The sequence below is a fragment of the Mercenaria mercenaria genome, chromosome 1 (assembly GCF_021730395.1).
Source record: "Mercenaria mercenaria strain notata chromosome 1, MADL_Memer_1, whole genome shotgun sequence".
Classification (NCBI taxonomy): domain Eukaryota; kingdom Metazoa; phylum Mollusca; class Bivalvia; order Venerida; family Veneridae; genus Mercenaria; species Mercenaria mercenaria.
The window spans coordinates 34,055,445-34,073,205 of record NC_069361.1 but is presented as its reverse complement, the minus strand read 5'-3'; the positions used below and the strand labels follow the sequence as shown (position 1 = coordinate 34,073,205).

The following is a 17,761-nucleotide window of genomic DNA, read 5'->3' as shown; positions in this document are numbered from 1 at the left end:
ATCATGTTATAATACATATCCATGATGTTTCCATCACTGAAAAAAAAGTACACTAGATACATATCAAAATGAATGCTATTTTCTCCTCACTTTGTTGTCACAGCTTGAAGACATAATTGGAAAATAAATATTGAATATAAGACTTTGACCTGTTATTCTAAGTTACAAATATATCTAATGGAAAGAAAAAAAGAAGAACTGTTTTTTTTAAAAAATTACATATTCTTATCTTTGATATAACACTGTTTAAATCTGATCACTTTAAATAAAAATATAATGCAGGTATTTTTTTCTATTAACATGTTATTCTCTATATGTTGATACCTTTCACCATACCTTTATACAAGTTATAATTATTTTTCTTTTTTTATAGGTTTCACAACATACTTTCAATTTCACATCAATCTCCCATAGTGAGCCTCAACCTCAGGATGTCTAGAAAACTGTACCAAAATACTCCTTCAGGAGCTTTAGTAGCATGAGTTTCCCATGCTGAACCTCTCTGTTACAACATATTACCTCCTGACTGCAAGAGTTTGTATTTTACCTAGATTTACTGATACACTATCCACTAAAGGTCACCCCCTTCTGTATAATGGAGGTCAAAAGTCTGGGAGAATTTATGTTTTTCTTTGATTCTGGGCATCAGTTCTAGCACTTGAAAACAGAAACAAAACAGAACATTTAACACTTGTCTTTACAGGATTAAATAGTAAATGTGCCTGGGAAAATATTAAATGAATATTTTTTAGCTGTTATAAAGAAAAAAGATACTTGAATATTACATATTGATAAGAAAAGGACCAAAATGGGTCAGAGTTTTAAAATTTCTTTGGAATGTTGCAGTGAGAAGTGATTCTTCTTACCTTGAAAGAATCTGGTCCATTACTATCATTATTAATTTTTGATAACATACCATTACCGGTCATAATTCTTTTGTGAAACTTCATCTACTTTATAAAGCATTTAAAACATAATTTATAGGGAGAAATACATTTAAGACTTCTCTCATGTCTTTTTCAGTTTGAAAACTTGTTAATTATTTATTATGAATTCTTCTTGGTCAATGTTTATGACTCTGATTGAATCAGTCATCTTCCTAAAAATAAATGCTTTAAAGCATTAACAGTAGAAAAAAGTTAGAAATAGACACATATGATTTATATTTCTAGCACAGGAGTTTTCTTTGAAATACTAACTTTCAGCTCAAAGACACACCTGATAAATATTATGCTTCTTTGAGTTATTTTGTACAACTTTGGAATAATTTTACATTTTAGTATCTTATTGTAAGTAACATTGCCTATTTCAATTCAGTCTAATTTCCAGTGCTTGGCCAGGTGGTGCTAAAATTGTATCATATGTAAATGATCTTAATCATGCACATTTTCTTTGTATCTTTATCAAAAACAATTTTATTCACAAACTGTTCAGGTATAAACACTTTTGATTAATAACAAATATTTGCTATAACAGGTAAAGCATAAAAAGTTTCCTATGATATTGCAACTGTTATTATTACAAATAATATGTAAAATGAAGAATCACATTAAAGTGTGTTATTTTTCAGGTAGTGATGTCTTCTCTAGTTTTTACATTATGATAGATAACTCACAAAAGTTTGCACATGTTTAACATCTCCAATATCCTTTGTCTCAATGTAATCAATTATAACTTTCTTGGAATGAATATATATCACCATCAAGGGAAATAATTCTTTGAACAAATGGCACCTATAGAGCATGAATATTTAATGGAAACAACAGTATATTTGATATTAAAGAACCATTTTCAGTTTACATCAATAGTATGAGATTTTGATAAACAAATGGTCTCATCTTCTTTTAATTCTAAGTCATATGTGTACCTAAATTTTGTCATCATTTCCTGATACCCATAAATAGAGATTCCATCAATACCAACATTTTTTACCTCACAATATAAGGTTTGAACAATCAGTATTACATCATCACAAACATAATGCACCAGCTTTTAAACTTTGCATAACTTTTTCAAATACATTTTATAATCATGTTGACCAAAATGATCAAAATATTAATTAGGAAGCAAATATTTTAGGGAAAAAACAAGCTATCAAATATCAACAATACTGACTGGCTAGGTGTCATTAAATCTAGCAGATTATGATTTTTATATTACATACTACACAGCTTTTGATTACTTTTAAAAACTATATATTTCACAAGCTAACAAGACAAATGGTAAAAAAATCCAATGGCAAAAAAGACCCCATGGGAAAAAGTTATTTTTATCCCATGGCAAAACTCCTATGACAAATAGTCATACTGAAAACAAATCCCATGGCAAAATCTCCAATGGCAAAAAACTGCTCCTATGGCATTAAAGACAGCTCCTCTGGCAAATAGCTTCTGTGTTGAACAAGCTTCACTAACAATAAACCTGTGTTTTTTATATAGATCATTTTAGATCATTTCTTTAAAAGCTGAAAAAGCTACACCTGAGACCTATGTTGTTATCATCATATTTCCAGATCAAAAGAAAAATGTTCAACAAATCTAAATTCATGCATATAAAGGACAAATATTTGTGACAGAATATTATACAAATATTAGATCACTAGCATGGATGTGTTGAAAAAAATATTTTTAAAACAAGAACATCAAAAATAGTTGCTGCATATTACATGAAGGAAATTAAGATTTTGCAACAATTATGGTTATATAGAAATAAGATTTCCTTAATAAACCAACAACCATCATTTTACAAGTAATGCATTAATATTTAAGCGAAACAATGCCATTCATGACACAAGTGATGTTCATACAATTACAGAAAAAATAATATAAATAATCCTTTACCACATAATATTAAACTTTTTATTTGAACAAATAATCAAAAATTTCTTAAAACTTATAAAATTAAACTTTAAATATATGAGCTAACTTTGATTTAAACATTTATAAATACCTATATCATTCTCTACAAAACAATATTATAAAACATGAACAAAACAAACTATATACATGCTACTTATACATAGCTCGAAGTGACGTCGTGTATACATTTTCAGGTACAGTTTGAAAACTTTCTATACACGTGGTTTACACCACAACCAAAGATTTTAATTTATTCTTATTATTCATATTATTTTTATAAATATTATCATTGTATCAAATACTCTATCCTTAGAAGGCATTGCAGATATACAGTTAATAGCTTTTGGTACCAAAATCATAAATCACGGTAAAAACAAGTGGGATATTTCGGATAAGTTAAATTCATATTCGACTGAAATTAAATTATCTCTTCTAACAAATATATATACAACCTAAACAAACCAGCATTTCCGCCATAGAAAATATCATGGATATCGTCTATATCAGTTTTTGAGCGCCATATATACACTGTGGACACCAGATGTGACCAGACGAGGAAAAACTAGGTCAAAACTGTAGCTTAAACACATCATTTGAAATACATATAGATAATTGAGAAAACTGAAATTTCACTTACCGGAATCTAAGGTCAGTCTGTGTTGGGGCCGACCCTGTTTGCGGCGTGACATGGCTCTAAACAAGACATTAAACTTTCAGTTGTGCCAAAATCGTCTGGACAAAGACAGGCAAGATGGCGGACAGTCGCTCCAGATTCATTAAAATAGCCGATCATTCACTTTTTCCTTCATAAACAGTGGTCAGTTTTTTCTAATGAACGTTACTTTACTTATTTGGTAGGACTATCTTCTTCCCACGGGTCACTGACCGTTGAATAGTGGTTCATTTCAGGTCACTATCACTGCTCAATAAACTGACCACTCGGTATATCCGTTTCCAGCACTTAACCTACGGACTGTCTTTGTTGTTTTTACATCTAAAACATACAATTAATTAACTTTTTAAATATCGAATTCCAGTTACATGAAGTTAAACGATAATACACAACACTCATAGGTTAATATTCGTCTCCGCGCTCTTCGTTGTGTGTACAGTGTGGTCGATTTAAACACTTTATTTACAAATCCATATAAACTATCAAGTGGACACTGACCTAGACTAATTAACTAATAGAGTTACAAACAAAGTTTATCAAGAATGATTTAAGATTACAAGTCCAAAACAAACAACGAATGTAAAACAGTTTATAAGTTTAGCCGTCGCCCGACTGGCTTAGATGTATTTCTATCACACCGCGAACTGTGTTTCTGACCACTGAACCTTTCTGTAGCTAGCTGAGCGCACACTATCCAATATGATCATTCGAACGTGGTAGCATATTTAGCCGTAAAAAAGAAGTCGTGTCGTCATGTCGGCCTAATATTGCGCTTCGACCAAACGATGCGTGGACCATTTATAAAGCTATTAGATTTCAGTAAAATGACCCTGGCTTTCAAAGATCATGGCTTTGTAGGTCTCAGAGATATCAGTTTACATATACGTATATGTTATTACATCATTTATAGTTGTTCATTTATATATATAAGATGTAATTTCATTAACTTGATATTTAGTAATGGGTCAATTAAAACACATTGATATGAATTGGGAATGAAGATAAATCTACAAATATTAACTTGCATACAATAGAAAGTATGTAAAAGAATTATGGTAATATAGGCTCATTTACGAGAGTGTTGTAGATCTCTTTGTTTCTAACTCGTGTTTTAACTTATAACATAGGTGTGTATGTCGCTTGCAGAACTCGCTAAAAATAGCGTTTCAAGCGGAAAGAAAACCTCCAATGATCGAATAAGAAAACACTAACAGCTGGACATAAGATTGCGCAAGCTGTAATTACGCTAATTTCCAACGAAACTTCTACACGTTGTTACACATATCGCATTGACATAAATAACGAATTTAAATTTCTTCTTTTTTTTGTTTTGTTTTGTTTCATTTCATTAAAATAAAATCACCCAACTATACCACATTTCCTAACTCCGCTTAACGCGATGTATTAAACAAAGTTACTAATTTTCCCGCCATTATTTATACCACTCACTTTTTTGCCTATATTTTGTTCATATGCTCGCCTACAGCGGCCTTGTCCTCATTTAACCATTGATAGCCAATGGTCAGTTCACCTCATGTAACCTCTCGCATTATCGTGTATACATCACCCTTGTAGCGATACGGCCTTCACTGGACAAGGGTTATTTAAGGTGAACAAAATTTGCCAATAACTGTCTGCTGTTAAGTGTTTATTTATACATCGCTGTCTAATGGAAAACGATTGGACTGGTCAGCATTTACGCCGTCGCGGTTGCATTGGGTAATTTAACAAATAATTGATGGGTCTTCGCTTTTCTGACCAGCAGAAAAAATACATTAATCGTGAAAGGGGACAAAGACCAGCATTGATTGCGGACAGCGAAGTAGTCTAAGGCGTGAAAGGGCAGATATTGATTTGACCACGTGTTGGCTAAATTATCCCTAATGAAGTATGATAATTTTTTGATAAACAGTTTAATACGATATATTTTGCACATGTTTAAATTTGTTTATAACAACGATAACATGGCTAAAGGGAGAACATTCAAGTTTTAAGTTGTTACGCAATTGTAATTGTAGTACATACATTATCACTCTTGACTACGCACTCTCCTTTAGAGAGAGACGATAAAACAAACGTTGTGTGGGATGATCGTTTCTATATACACTTTTATATTTGCTAAAATATTAAGAAGTGCAATATAACTACAAAGATATCTTGCGTACATATTGCAATATTTTAACGGAATGGGTTTACCCAATGTTTGGCACGTTCAAATCGAGCTACATGATTTATATGTTTTGTGTGTCTATATCCTTACTCTGCGATATATGACCATTTTGTGTCGATTCGCCGTAAAACCCAACTCACTCACCCATATCCTATTTAATGAACCTTTATGCAATCAAAAATCACGTTTCATATTGGATTCGACATGCTTGCATAGTGTCATGGCTTTTCGAAAACATTAAGTTATTGTATTTATTGTGCCGTGCTTGTTTGTGATGTTGCAAGACCGTTTAGCGTCAGATATGCTGTTCACTCAGGCACAAGTGCACGTCAGCACTTGTACAAGCCGTTTAACGCATATACGTAACATGTTTAAAACCACTATTCCATACGGCATATCTAGACAAAACGTTCTTAACCATTTCAGTGTGAATGCAAACCCGGCGGCCCTACATGGTCAGATTATTAAAAACCGTAATCGTAACCTTCGGCGGCATTTGGCTCAACGTCATTTACGTTGGATTCATTGCTAGTGGACAAAGTTGTTATTTAGCGACGCGTCCCATTTCAATCTTAGCGTTGCTGATGGAAGGGTATGCGTTTTTCGTCGTCGAGGTAAAATGCTTGTTTGAACGAGATCGAATTGGTAGAGACAGTGAATGGTTTGAGCGGAATAATAGGGGACGAAAACAGATTTGGTCGTAATCCCTTACAATCTGTATGTTGAGCGTTATATCGACAACGTTCAGTAGTGATTCCGTCCCGATGAACTGATGCACGATAACGTATGGCCACATTCTTCTTAGCCGACGCAACATTACCTCACCAGGCATAACGTAAATGTAATTTAATGACCGGATTGCTTACCAGACATGAATCCGAGCTACCTGACAAAAAGTGTGAAATCAAAGTGCAAAATTTCTCTTTGCGTCAGTATATATATATATACTAACTTCCTAAACATTCCCACTGGATTTTTTAAATCCCAGGGGAACAAATTATTATATAACAAATAATACTACTTGGTTTTAAAATTCCACTGGATCAAATATTGGAACCCTTACGGAGCTTTAATTTATTTATTTATTTTGTTGGGTTTATTGTCGCACCGACACAATTTTAGGTCATATGGCGACTTTCCAGCTTTAATGGTGGAGGAAGACCCCAGGTGCCCCTCCGTGCATATTTCATCACGAGCGGGCACCTGGGTAGAACCACCGACCTTCCGTAAGCCAGCTGGATGGCTTCCTCACGTGAAGAATTCTACGCCCCAAATGAGGTTTCGAACCCACATCGATGAGGGGCAAATGGTTTGAAGTCAACAACTTTAACCACTCGGCCACGGAGGCCCCCTACGGAGCTTTAAATATCATGTAGATGCAAATGTATTAATTTATATATATTATAGATATCTATACTTTGAAACATTTTCAAGGCCAATCTCTTTTGGAAGAGAATGGCATTATGATTATTCAATATTGGACATAAGGTGTAGACTGGCTCATGGCTAAAAAGATGACCTAGGTCCTATTTCTTAAAATAATTCAGTTGGAATTAATATCACAATCAGTCACATATTTCATTTCGAAAAATATTTCCATTGGAATTTACATCCCACAGGAAAAAAATATATACCTCTATTTAATATTCACAAAAGGTCTAATTGGACTTTATTTATCTCACTGGAGCAAAATATATTTTATCTCTCCTATATTCTCCTCCCGTTCGAAATTAAAATCAAAAAGAAAAACTGCATTTATCCCTTTAAAAATGATGTTTCATGTTATTTCCACAGGAACTAAAAATCCCACGGGGAAAATCGTTACCTCTGTATAATCCCATATTTTTCTTGAGTTAAATGTCACGTGTTATATTACTCTGTAAAATTTTATATTAGCAAATATACAATTTTTTGATGTGTGTGTATTAGATTCGTTATGACTTCAAAAAGTCACTATATAAATTCGAACGAAGAAATATTTTTTCTCTGCAAGCAAATTTGCCTCATATATTTAGTTCGGAAATATTCCCGCTCGAACTTTAAATCATACAAAGAAAAATATCTTATATTGGAAAGTTTAAGAAAGATCCTATTCATGCCTGCTTATCGTGCAATTTGAGCACCACTGTTGCTTCGCTTCAGTGGAATTTTGCTTCCAAGTCTCAATGGAATTTAAGGTTTCTATGGTAGCATTTTTTCATATACTGAAAGCAAAAACTATTCCCAACGGCACGCTTGAATCCCGGGGGAGAAGATTTATTTATCTCTTAATGATCTTTACAATCATTTTATTGATTATAATAATACCATAGGAGCAAAATAATTTATCTTCCAAAAATATTCCGATATATTTATCTCTATATATGAGCTTATAATAAACCCATGACAGCAAATTATTTCAGCTCTCATACATCTACTTATCGGAACTCAAAATCCCAAATATACAAAATTACAATGTGTATGTTATGCTACGGTCTTAATGCCAAGTAGCATTGGTGACACGTGTTATATATTCATGACAACTTTACTTCAACAAATTAATGGAACACACAAACAGGTTGATTCTATGTTTAAGAAATTACAGCTCATACTTTCAAAAATGAAGTTTGGGTATAATATATATATTTTAAATCGCAGAGGAGCATATTATCTATCACTCAAATAGCAATGAAAATTTTCTAAGTTTCTAAATCCTGAAACAAATTATATATATCTTTCACGTAAAATTGATTCCTAAATAATTTTTCGACCTATGTTTCTTACAGCATGGCTGCTGAAAAATTGTTCTTGTATCTAAAATCCCATTGGAGAAAATGAAATATCAATCGGGCTAGTTGTAATCTGAATTAAAACATATTTAAGTACTTGGGGACACGATTTTATGAAATGTGGAAAAATATATAATATCAAAATGTAAATATAGGCAATGAAAGAAATACAATCAGTCATGAAATGTCTGAACTTTTCCTTAAACGCCACTGACATTTTTTAACAATCCCGCTGTTGCATGCAGCGTGTAGACTATCCGGGTATCAAAATTGACAAATTAAACAATAATTTTAAGAACTGTTGTGACTGATGCCTGTGGTTATGCAAAAATTCCCACACACAGAAATTAATAATTTCAATATCCTCGCAACAATTTATTTTGTGTATTTTCGGTCACTTCAAATGATGAAGTACAAAGTGTATTCAATGTCCATTGCTCTTAAAACAGCTGACTTGTTTGTATTGGAAGTGTTGTACTGCTATTATTTTCAATTCTCGTATGTTATTTCCTGGCATAAACGCAGTCAGCATCCATATAACTTCTGTAATTGGAACCTGTAAGTGCATTAGCTTTCAAATATAAACTGCAACTTCAGAAATTCATTGATGACTTTCTACCTATAGAAAAGCAAAGGACTCTGACAGATTTTATTATTTATTTGCCTACGAACTTAACCGAAAATAAGTCATCCAGAAATTCTATAATTTTTGCATAACATGTGGTCTGTATAATTTGGTTTTAAATTCCGAAAATACTGTTTTATAAATAAATCATTAAAATATACTTTCTTCGGCAAAATAATTATTGTTACGGCCATGAGTAAGGAAAACAGACTTTTTCCCCTCATTCCCTTGCCCAAAGTTTTCAGTTTTCATGAATAGGTAAAGATATAATCAAGACAATATGTATAAGTGAATAGTGTGTGGTGTGTTTTCTGGCGGATCTATGATCCCGGGCCATTGTCAGAATCATTTAATGAAAACTTTGATAGGTATTAGGTGCAGTCACATCAAATAAATTGTTAAAAATATCTCCATATGTATGTTAAATATGATTCTTATATGTTTGTTTCTGGTTGAACACGCTTACGCTAAAAGACATCAATCACGTTAACGGGCGATGACGTAAATGTTTTTGCGACCAAGAAGGAGCGTTTCTATATTTTATCTTTTGTTTAAGATAAAGGAAATAATGTATAATTAAATGAATACACTCAATTTTATCATATTTCAGTTTACTGTTATATTTGAATACAACCTAAATGGATGAGCAAAATGTACCTTCTACTTCAGGGTCGACATGAAGTCATTTGTATATTAGTAAGCAAAATATACACAAGAAATAGTACCGGTAAGCACGTCAAAAACTGTAAATTGCTTGAAGAAAAAACTATGCAATAATTTTAATTTCACTGACACTAGCATGAAACTTCGTGTTCTCGTGGGACATGAATCTATGAAGATCAAATTCAAAATATAAAGTAAATTTAGATAAAGTAAAGATTCATTTCGTCCTTTGTGGATTGAAGTTATCAAGAAATCAACGGTGAATATGTATAGCACTCCTTAGTATTAGAATAAGTACGTTTGTTGCCTGAAATTGTCGATGCCGCTGTGTAGGTTCTTTTTCACTTTATGTATAACTAATAGCAAACTGTCAATGGAACGCAGAGTATGGTAAGTCTTGTTGGGTTCCAATTGAATAAAGTACGTTTGGAAGTCACAAAATCGAGTAGTTAAAGCATTTATGAACGTTTAAAATACGCAGCAATATAAAACATTATGAACCCTACATCATTTCTCATACAGATATATTCATGATAGACATGTAGACGAAACATACTGGAACACAGTGGAACAATGCCTTAGAAGGGTAAGTGGCAAAAACCACAACTGTTTTAACCATATAACTTCTTTATAGCGTGTTTTGTCATTTTAACGTGCCAAATTACAAACACCGTCAATAATAATTTCATACTTATAAATTGAAACATTATTTATTTTTTGCATATTTCATTTTAATAAGTAAGGATGTGTAAATAAAATGCTTAGGCCTAGGATTCTGTAACCATTCGCCTATACGGTGTTTCGATATAAATTATTAGGTATTGCGTCAAGAACAGATACGCAACAGTATAAACCTGAAATTGTTTCATTTATATAGCAATTTGTATTTGTCATTTACTGATCTCACTTATTAAATAATTAGGACTTGTTGAACATTAACCTATTATGCTACTCATTAACTTTTTTGTCTCAAGTGTCAACCGATTTGTACTCTCAATTTATCAAGCAATAATTTATATTCAATTTGTGCAAGTACAGACAAAATATAAAATGATTTTCTTAGAGTGATTGAATCTTTTTGGGCCTGGATGCGGTATCATTCATATAAAACAAAACAAAAACAATTATAGAAAAACAATAGGAACATTTTTTGCAGTCACGACTATATTCTTTTTTCCAAACCGTTTACTGCATGTTGAAAAAGGTAAACTTAAAATTTAAAAATCCGCGACAGTCCTTTGGATAATCATACTTAAACAAATTAACATCTTTGTAAAACGAAAGTAATAATGCGAAAGATATAACTTAAATTGTAACATTGTACCTTGAACCTTAATAGATTACATTTTAATGTGGGCATAAAACAGTGTAAAATAAATGCTAGAACGCAAATGAAATTAACAGAAACTTGAGAAAATGTGCATATTATAAGAGTTTTAACAGAGGTGCATAGATCAGTTTAAATTGTGATCATGTCAGTTCAATTTTAAAGTTGGACTAAAGAACTACCTTATGACTGCAAGTTCTACTCGAGCATTAGATAATGTATTACAGCAATATCGCCATTCCATCGTATGTTTTTGTCGCTACAGAACGAATAAACTCTCGCTGTGAAGTTCAATATACTTCACGTACAATAATTTAGCTACACAAATTGCTAAAATTTCATAAGGAATTATTTCGCTTCAACAGAAGCCGTCTATTAATTATTATACATTTAAAGTGGCATGTGCTGACCCTGTATTTTGACTGAATGTTATTACTTCTCGTATTGTTTCTGACAAAGTCAGGTTTTCTACGGTAGATTTATTTCGAATATTCGGCTATTCTTAGAATTCAGGGCCGAAGAAAAATAAAAAAGATTTGTCACAGACTTGAATTACAATGATACAAGAGTAACTGTTTTAAGCTTATTCAGAAAACGGGTGAATACCAGTTATAAAAATACAGAAGTGTAGGTTTTTATTTTTAACTGATATTTGTTGCTGTTATTGTTTCTTAGGTCATGTTCCTACCTCATTATGTTTATCTCTAGTTTGTAATATAAATCTACAAGATCATTTTGAAACAAGGAATGCAACAGGCATGTAAAGGCACGAACAACACATCAAATAAATATGAGCAAAAATGACATACAAAATATATCCGACTGAAAGAAACCCGACTTGTGTTACAGTATGTATTTGTTCTTTGACAGCAAAGGAAAAAAAAACTGGTTAAGCTGGTTTAATAAACTTCACAACTGTTTTGATACAAAATATATCCGACTGAAAGAAACATGACTTATGTTACAGTATGTATTTGTTCTTTGACAGCAAAAAAGGAAACAAAACCTGGTTAAGGTGATGTAATCAACTTCACAACTGCTTTGCTTCCATTTCAGGCTCATTTGTGTATTCATTCCCCGTCATAAAACAATACTCATAAAAATACAAAACTTTTTTTGCTAGTGATTTGTTTGGGATCATATCTAAATATAAGTGACAGGGAACAGTTTATATGCAAACATGAAGTCTATGGTTCTGTTCGAGAGAGCAAGTTCAGGACTTTTAATAATATTACTGTAATAAACAAAATATATTAACTTTATAAACTTTATAACAAAGCTTTGAGTACAAGACAGAGGCCGGTATAATCCGTTTACATAGTGAAATGTGTTTAAAACTAGAAATTCTAAGGCGGCTTTGATAGAGCAACTTACTGTAAGTTTTAACAGCCAAATACTTTCTTTTTGTTTCAGTGTTTGATCTGTAGGCTAGAATGAGCATTTCTATGTGTTTTTTATTTCATTAAAAAGAAGTTTGAAAGGTTCCTGTTGTGGTGACTATTCTGTCTTAGTGACGTTAGTTAGCTCGTGCAGGCTTTTCGTAAGAGACTGGTAAGATATCAAAATGGCTGCTCTATAGTAGGGCCAGATATAGGAATTTGATTTATTAAAGGACGCGAAAGTTATGGGTCCGGGGGCATACTCCCTCGAAAATGATTTTGCCAGTAAACCTCAAATGGTACAATCTGGCGTATATTTGACGTACAGTAAGTATAAAAATTGAAACAATATCATCTTTTTACATTTTTAAATCCCTCTAAAACAAGCAAACTGACCCCAATGAAAGCTTTAAATTTTGATTGTTATGTGGTCTTTCCGCTTCGGCAATAATGTCTAACTCTGATAAATTGTTTTACGAGCTAATCGAGTCTAACGTATCATCTATCGGAAATGTATGCTCGCCGGAGTTTTTGTGCACCTACCACTCCGATCCGCAATTACATACTGTAAACAAAACATACAAAAATCCTAGTCAAACAAAAATAAGTAAAAATCCTGAAAGACTTAAAAATTGTATTCCTTACTTTTTGAAAAAATGTAGCATATGACTTATATAACATATTTTCCCACTTGTACAAACAAAACTAATGGGACCTGTTTCAGTGATCCCATGACCGTTGTGTCCCAAATACGAGTATGTATTTTACTGCAATTTAAATTGTTAAAGATTAAACTTTATTTGAAATTATGTAACTTGAACCCTCAAAATTTCCATGACTGTATATATAGACGATCCTTACTTTGCATTAAAACACTTTTCTTAGTCTCAACATGCTAACCTTGATTTCTTGTTCTGTGCATTAAGAAAACGGTACTTACAATGCAGATTCTTTCACTCATTTTTTTAAATAAAGACTAACAAATATAAGGTGTGTATGCACAAGATAAAATGTGTATGTTTATGTGATATTTTGAATGATTAAATGATTAAGAAATGCGTTTGATGGTTCCGTGTATTTAAGTACAATATTTGAGACAAGTTTGGGAAAAATTTCACTACAATATACGTCAGAAATGATCCAACAGAATGATGTAGCCTGGAGAATGTTTACAAAAGATCAAAGCAATTCAAGAAACTTATATGCAAAATTGCTTATTTTGATTATAAATGTAAGGTACATTTTGTATATTGAATCACTAATCATTGATCACCGTGGCCGATTGGTTAAGGTGCTTACTTAGAATCACTTGCCCTTCACCGATGCACCTCGGTTGCCTGGTGGTAGAGCGCCCGCTTCGACTGGATGGAGGAGGTCGTGGGTTCGATCACTGGCCGCGTCATATCAAAGACGTAAAAATGGTACTGATAGCTGCCTCGCTTGGCGAATAGTACTCGGACTGGTCAGCCCGGTGTCAGTTTAATGTGACTGAGTGGGGTATCATGTCACATTTCTACGGAGTGGTATTCAAGAGAGGCAGCACTATAAAGTTGGGCATTGCGCTCACTGCTACAAGTAGACACCGTCGTTTATATGACTGAAAAAAAAAATACTGAAAAAGCCATCCAGCTGGCTTACGAAAGGTTAGTGGTTCTACTCTGGTGCCCGATGAAATAATGCACGAAAGGGCACCTGTGGTCTTCCTCCACCATCAAAGCTGGAAAGTCGCCATATGACCTATGTTATACGTGTGTCGGTGCGATGTTAAACAGTGTTAAACAGAACAAAACTTACTTCCACGGAAGGTCAAAGTTTATCCTGACCGTGACTGAATATAAATAAATTTTAATGTCTTACATCTTGTGAATAAAATACCTACCAAATCCCATACAGTGTTTCAACATCAGCCGAATCCTACTCAATCTGCAAATGGCGTCATTCCAAGAAAGGGGAGCTAATCTGCAAAATACAAAGTTTAGTGGGCACATAATTTCTGTGAGAAGCTTTTTTATCGAACCAACAGGAACAACTTTGACCTTAATAACCTAAATATGTATTTCTAACTTTACTACCTGTGTTATCCAGTTATCTGGCTAATTAGTCACCGCCGGCAAAACCTGCTTCGGAAGCTGGTGGTCAGTCATTTTATGTTTTGAATTCTCAAGTTTAAGGATCTTCCCTGGCTGTTAAAAGTACCCGTGGACGGGTCGAATCTGTACTGACTCTGTTTGTTCAGAAAGTGCAACCTCCCTTACATTCTTCTGCATCGGTTAAGTGGAATTCAACTTTAAAGTAGTATTATATGGATTACACGGGTCAGCCAGCAAAATGTCTGTGCATTTGTGCACCCGGTACGATATCGAATTCCTGGTATTTAACTATTAAATACAGAGAGTTTGTTAACTAAATAATTTTAGTGAGATGTAGGAAATTATTGGATAGGTCCATATTATTCACCCAAAATCAGACGAAAATTATAACATTCGGTGAAAATTTGCCTTTCTCCATGCTGCGTTGGAAATTGTAATATTGGCGGTAGGTCTCTTGCAGTCTTTAGAACAAATATATGTTACACTATTTAGATCTACATGTTGTTTGTTTATTTTACAATAAATAAATTGCATGAGTTTAATAACAAATACAATAATAATCTGCGTTACGATTTATAAATGAAATAAGGCTTATTTATTTTTTTAAATGAACTGTTCTGCAATAAATCCATTAGAATGTATGTTCACCAAGAAAATAGATCTATCGTGAATTAAAAAAAAATTAGAAAATCCTGTAACAGCAGAACAATAAGTAAACCTAACAACCAAATTGTGCATCAGAATATAACATTTCATAGGAGACCCCAGTATGAAGCACTAGGGCAATAATTTCTTTATATCTAAGCAGCAACAATAGATTTACTTCAACATCATTTTCATGGTCATATAAACATTAAAAAATAAATATGTTGATTTGAATGAAAGTTATCATCAAGCTTTTCATAAAGCAGAATGAATTTTTTAAATCGGACTTGCACTTTATAGAAAATACTCCGTTTCTACAGTATTCCTTGAGGCATTATTTTGTAGAAATTAAAGGCCTAGATTTTGGCAGTGGGCCAAGGGATTTCTGTCTTCACCAGCACAGTTGGGGGCTAATGACCATCCCAGTATGGTTCCAATAAACAAGGGTCAATGTTTATTGGAGAGTCAGACTACCTTACAAGTGTATCAATTAGTGAAAAGGGGAAACAATTTAATTTATTTTAAATTGATATAGAATTGATAACTTTTAAAGTTATACTAGTTTGTTTTTTGTTGTTGTTTTTTTTTTTTTTGGCATTTCTATATAAAGAAAAATATTTGTTGATCAAACACAATAATAAGATAATCAGAAACTTATTTTCACAATAATGAAATAATGATAAACTTTGTGATATTTCAGAAAAAAGTGACTTTCACTCATCTAAACCTTGCAGAATACTGTAAATAACATTTGTCTAAAACTGAAAACAGTATGTGCATTTCAAAGTTACAAAGCAAAGCATGAAAAAAGTCACTTTTGGCAACATACTGAAAATGAAAATTCTGTATAGATGGAACACAATAATTTTAAGTTCAAATACTGTTGATTACATGAATACAAGAAACCCAGTTTCCAGTTAGGAAAATATTGTTTGTCAGCACAAAAACCTCATGGAGTTTTCACTATACTTGTGTTTTATTATCATTATTATTTTCAATATTATTACTGTATCTTTCATTATCCTATATGTAATATAATAATTATTATTATTATTATGATTATTATATTATTATTATTATTATTATTTATCATTATTATAACATTAAAGTAATAGTTATTATCATCTATATAATATCAAAATAATAATTAATATTATTATCATTCCACATTCACTGAAGGAAAATTAATTCCTTTCAACTCCACTGCACACATCTTCATGGTCTAGTTGGGGTCCCTGCTGTGCTAATTGCCCTCTAACCAGTTACAGTTACATAATCGCTGATAAGCAGCAGATAAGATGGGAGTTGTATATTGGATTTGGGGGGGGGGGGGGGGGAACACTTATATAGTAGTGAATCTAGGCCTTTAAAACTGTGCCCATTGACAAGGATCAAGCGGACACTTCAGTCCTGGAGACTGTTTAACGAGACTTTTATACATGACATACATTTGCCAAGAAACAAAGACAGCGAGGAATAATTTTTATCTCTAGAATGATACAAATTAGGGAAAATTTCACTTTCAATAAATTCCTGTGAACAAAATTGCCGACCTACTTCTGCTGTATATAATTGAATGCGGCAATTTCCCTGAAAGCCTATGCTGATTACCCTAGTGCAGGCCTGTTTCTACGCTATTATTTGATTCTGCAACATTAATGACATCCAGTGTAATATTACATGGTCATTACAGCATGTCTTCGTGTTAAAACGCCATTACATTGCTTCCGAAGCCTTGCTTGGGCAAAATTAAAGCCAATTTATTTCGCCCTTGTCACTTGTGCTGACGATTTTCACCAATTTAAATTACTTAAAAGAACATATCTGCACTTGGAAAAACCTGATTATTCTAGGCAGACAGTAAATACAGAAGATTATACATTGCAAACCACTAATAAGGCTTTGAAATTTGAAATCGACGGTCATTTTGTTAAATTAAAGAAACTCTGAATTCACCGACTACAATAATTCATTTATAAAGTGACATTCATACCTACATGACGATGGTGAAAATGTCAGTTACATAGAAACTTTATTTAAAGCGAATAAATTCTAATTAAAAAACGAGTTTGTCTGGAAATTCAAAGGATGAATTGTAACAAGTAGAAATAGATCTATTGATAAAGCCAGGTGACTTCAAAATTTAAGAGGAAAGCCAAGTTCTCACAGAAGAAAATATTAACTTTATGGGATCTCTAAGAATATACAGTCATTATATATAATTTTTATATTTAAAACTTAAATCTAAAATGTTGAAAAGCAATTACGCCCAGTGTTAGATAATAAACCGAACTATCCTGTGATATTCTATGACACCTGTACTTTTATAGCAAACTACTTACATATATTTACTAAGGAAAATTGCTCACAGAAACAAATGCCTCGTGGTACAATTATAATTCATAATTTGACTAATGCATAATTCACAATTTGACGTATGTATCATTCTTGTCGTAGTTGTGCAAAACAAATATTAGTTAACTATTTCAATCTTACGCTGAAACAAATAATTAATGCAAATGAAAACAGATTCCAGTAATAACTAAGGAAAATATACAAGGGT

The 17,761-nt window shown here is 32.6% G+C and overlaps 1 protein-coding gene across 1 annotated transcript in view; it reads right to left on the bottom strand.

Annotated features, from left to right (window-relative positions):
- Positions 1-4,238, bottom strand: part of LOC123542193 (B-cell lymphoma/leukemia 11A-like) — a 120,377-nt gene extending 116,139 nt beyond the window's left edge. The window contains exon 1 of the mRNA XM_045327900.2: positions 3,496-4,238. Coding sequence (XP_045183835.2) covers positions 3,496-3,547 — 52 coding nt within the window. The 5' untranslated portion in view covers positions 3,548-4,238. The remainder of the gene's footprint in view (positions 1-3,495) is intronic.
- Between the last annotated feature and the right edge of the window lie 13,523 nt (positions 4,239-17,761).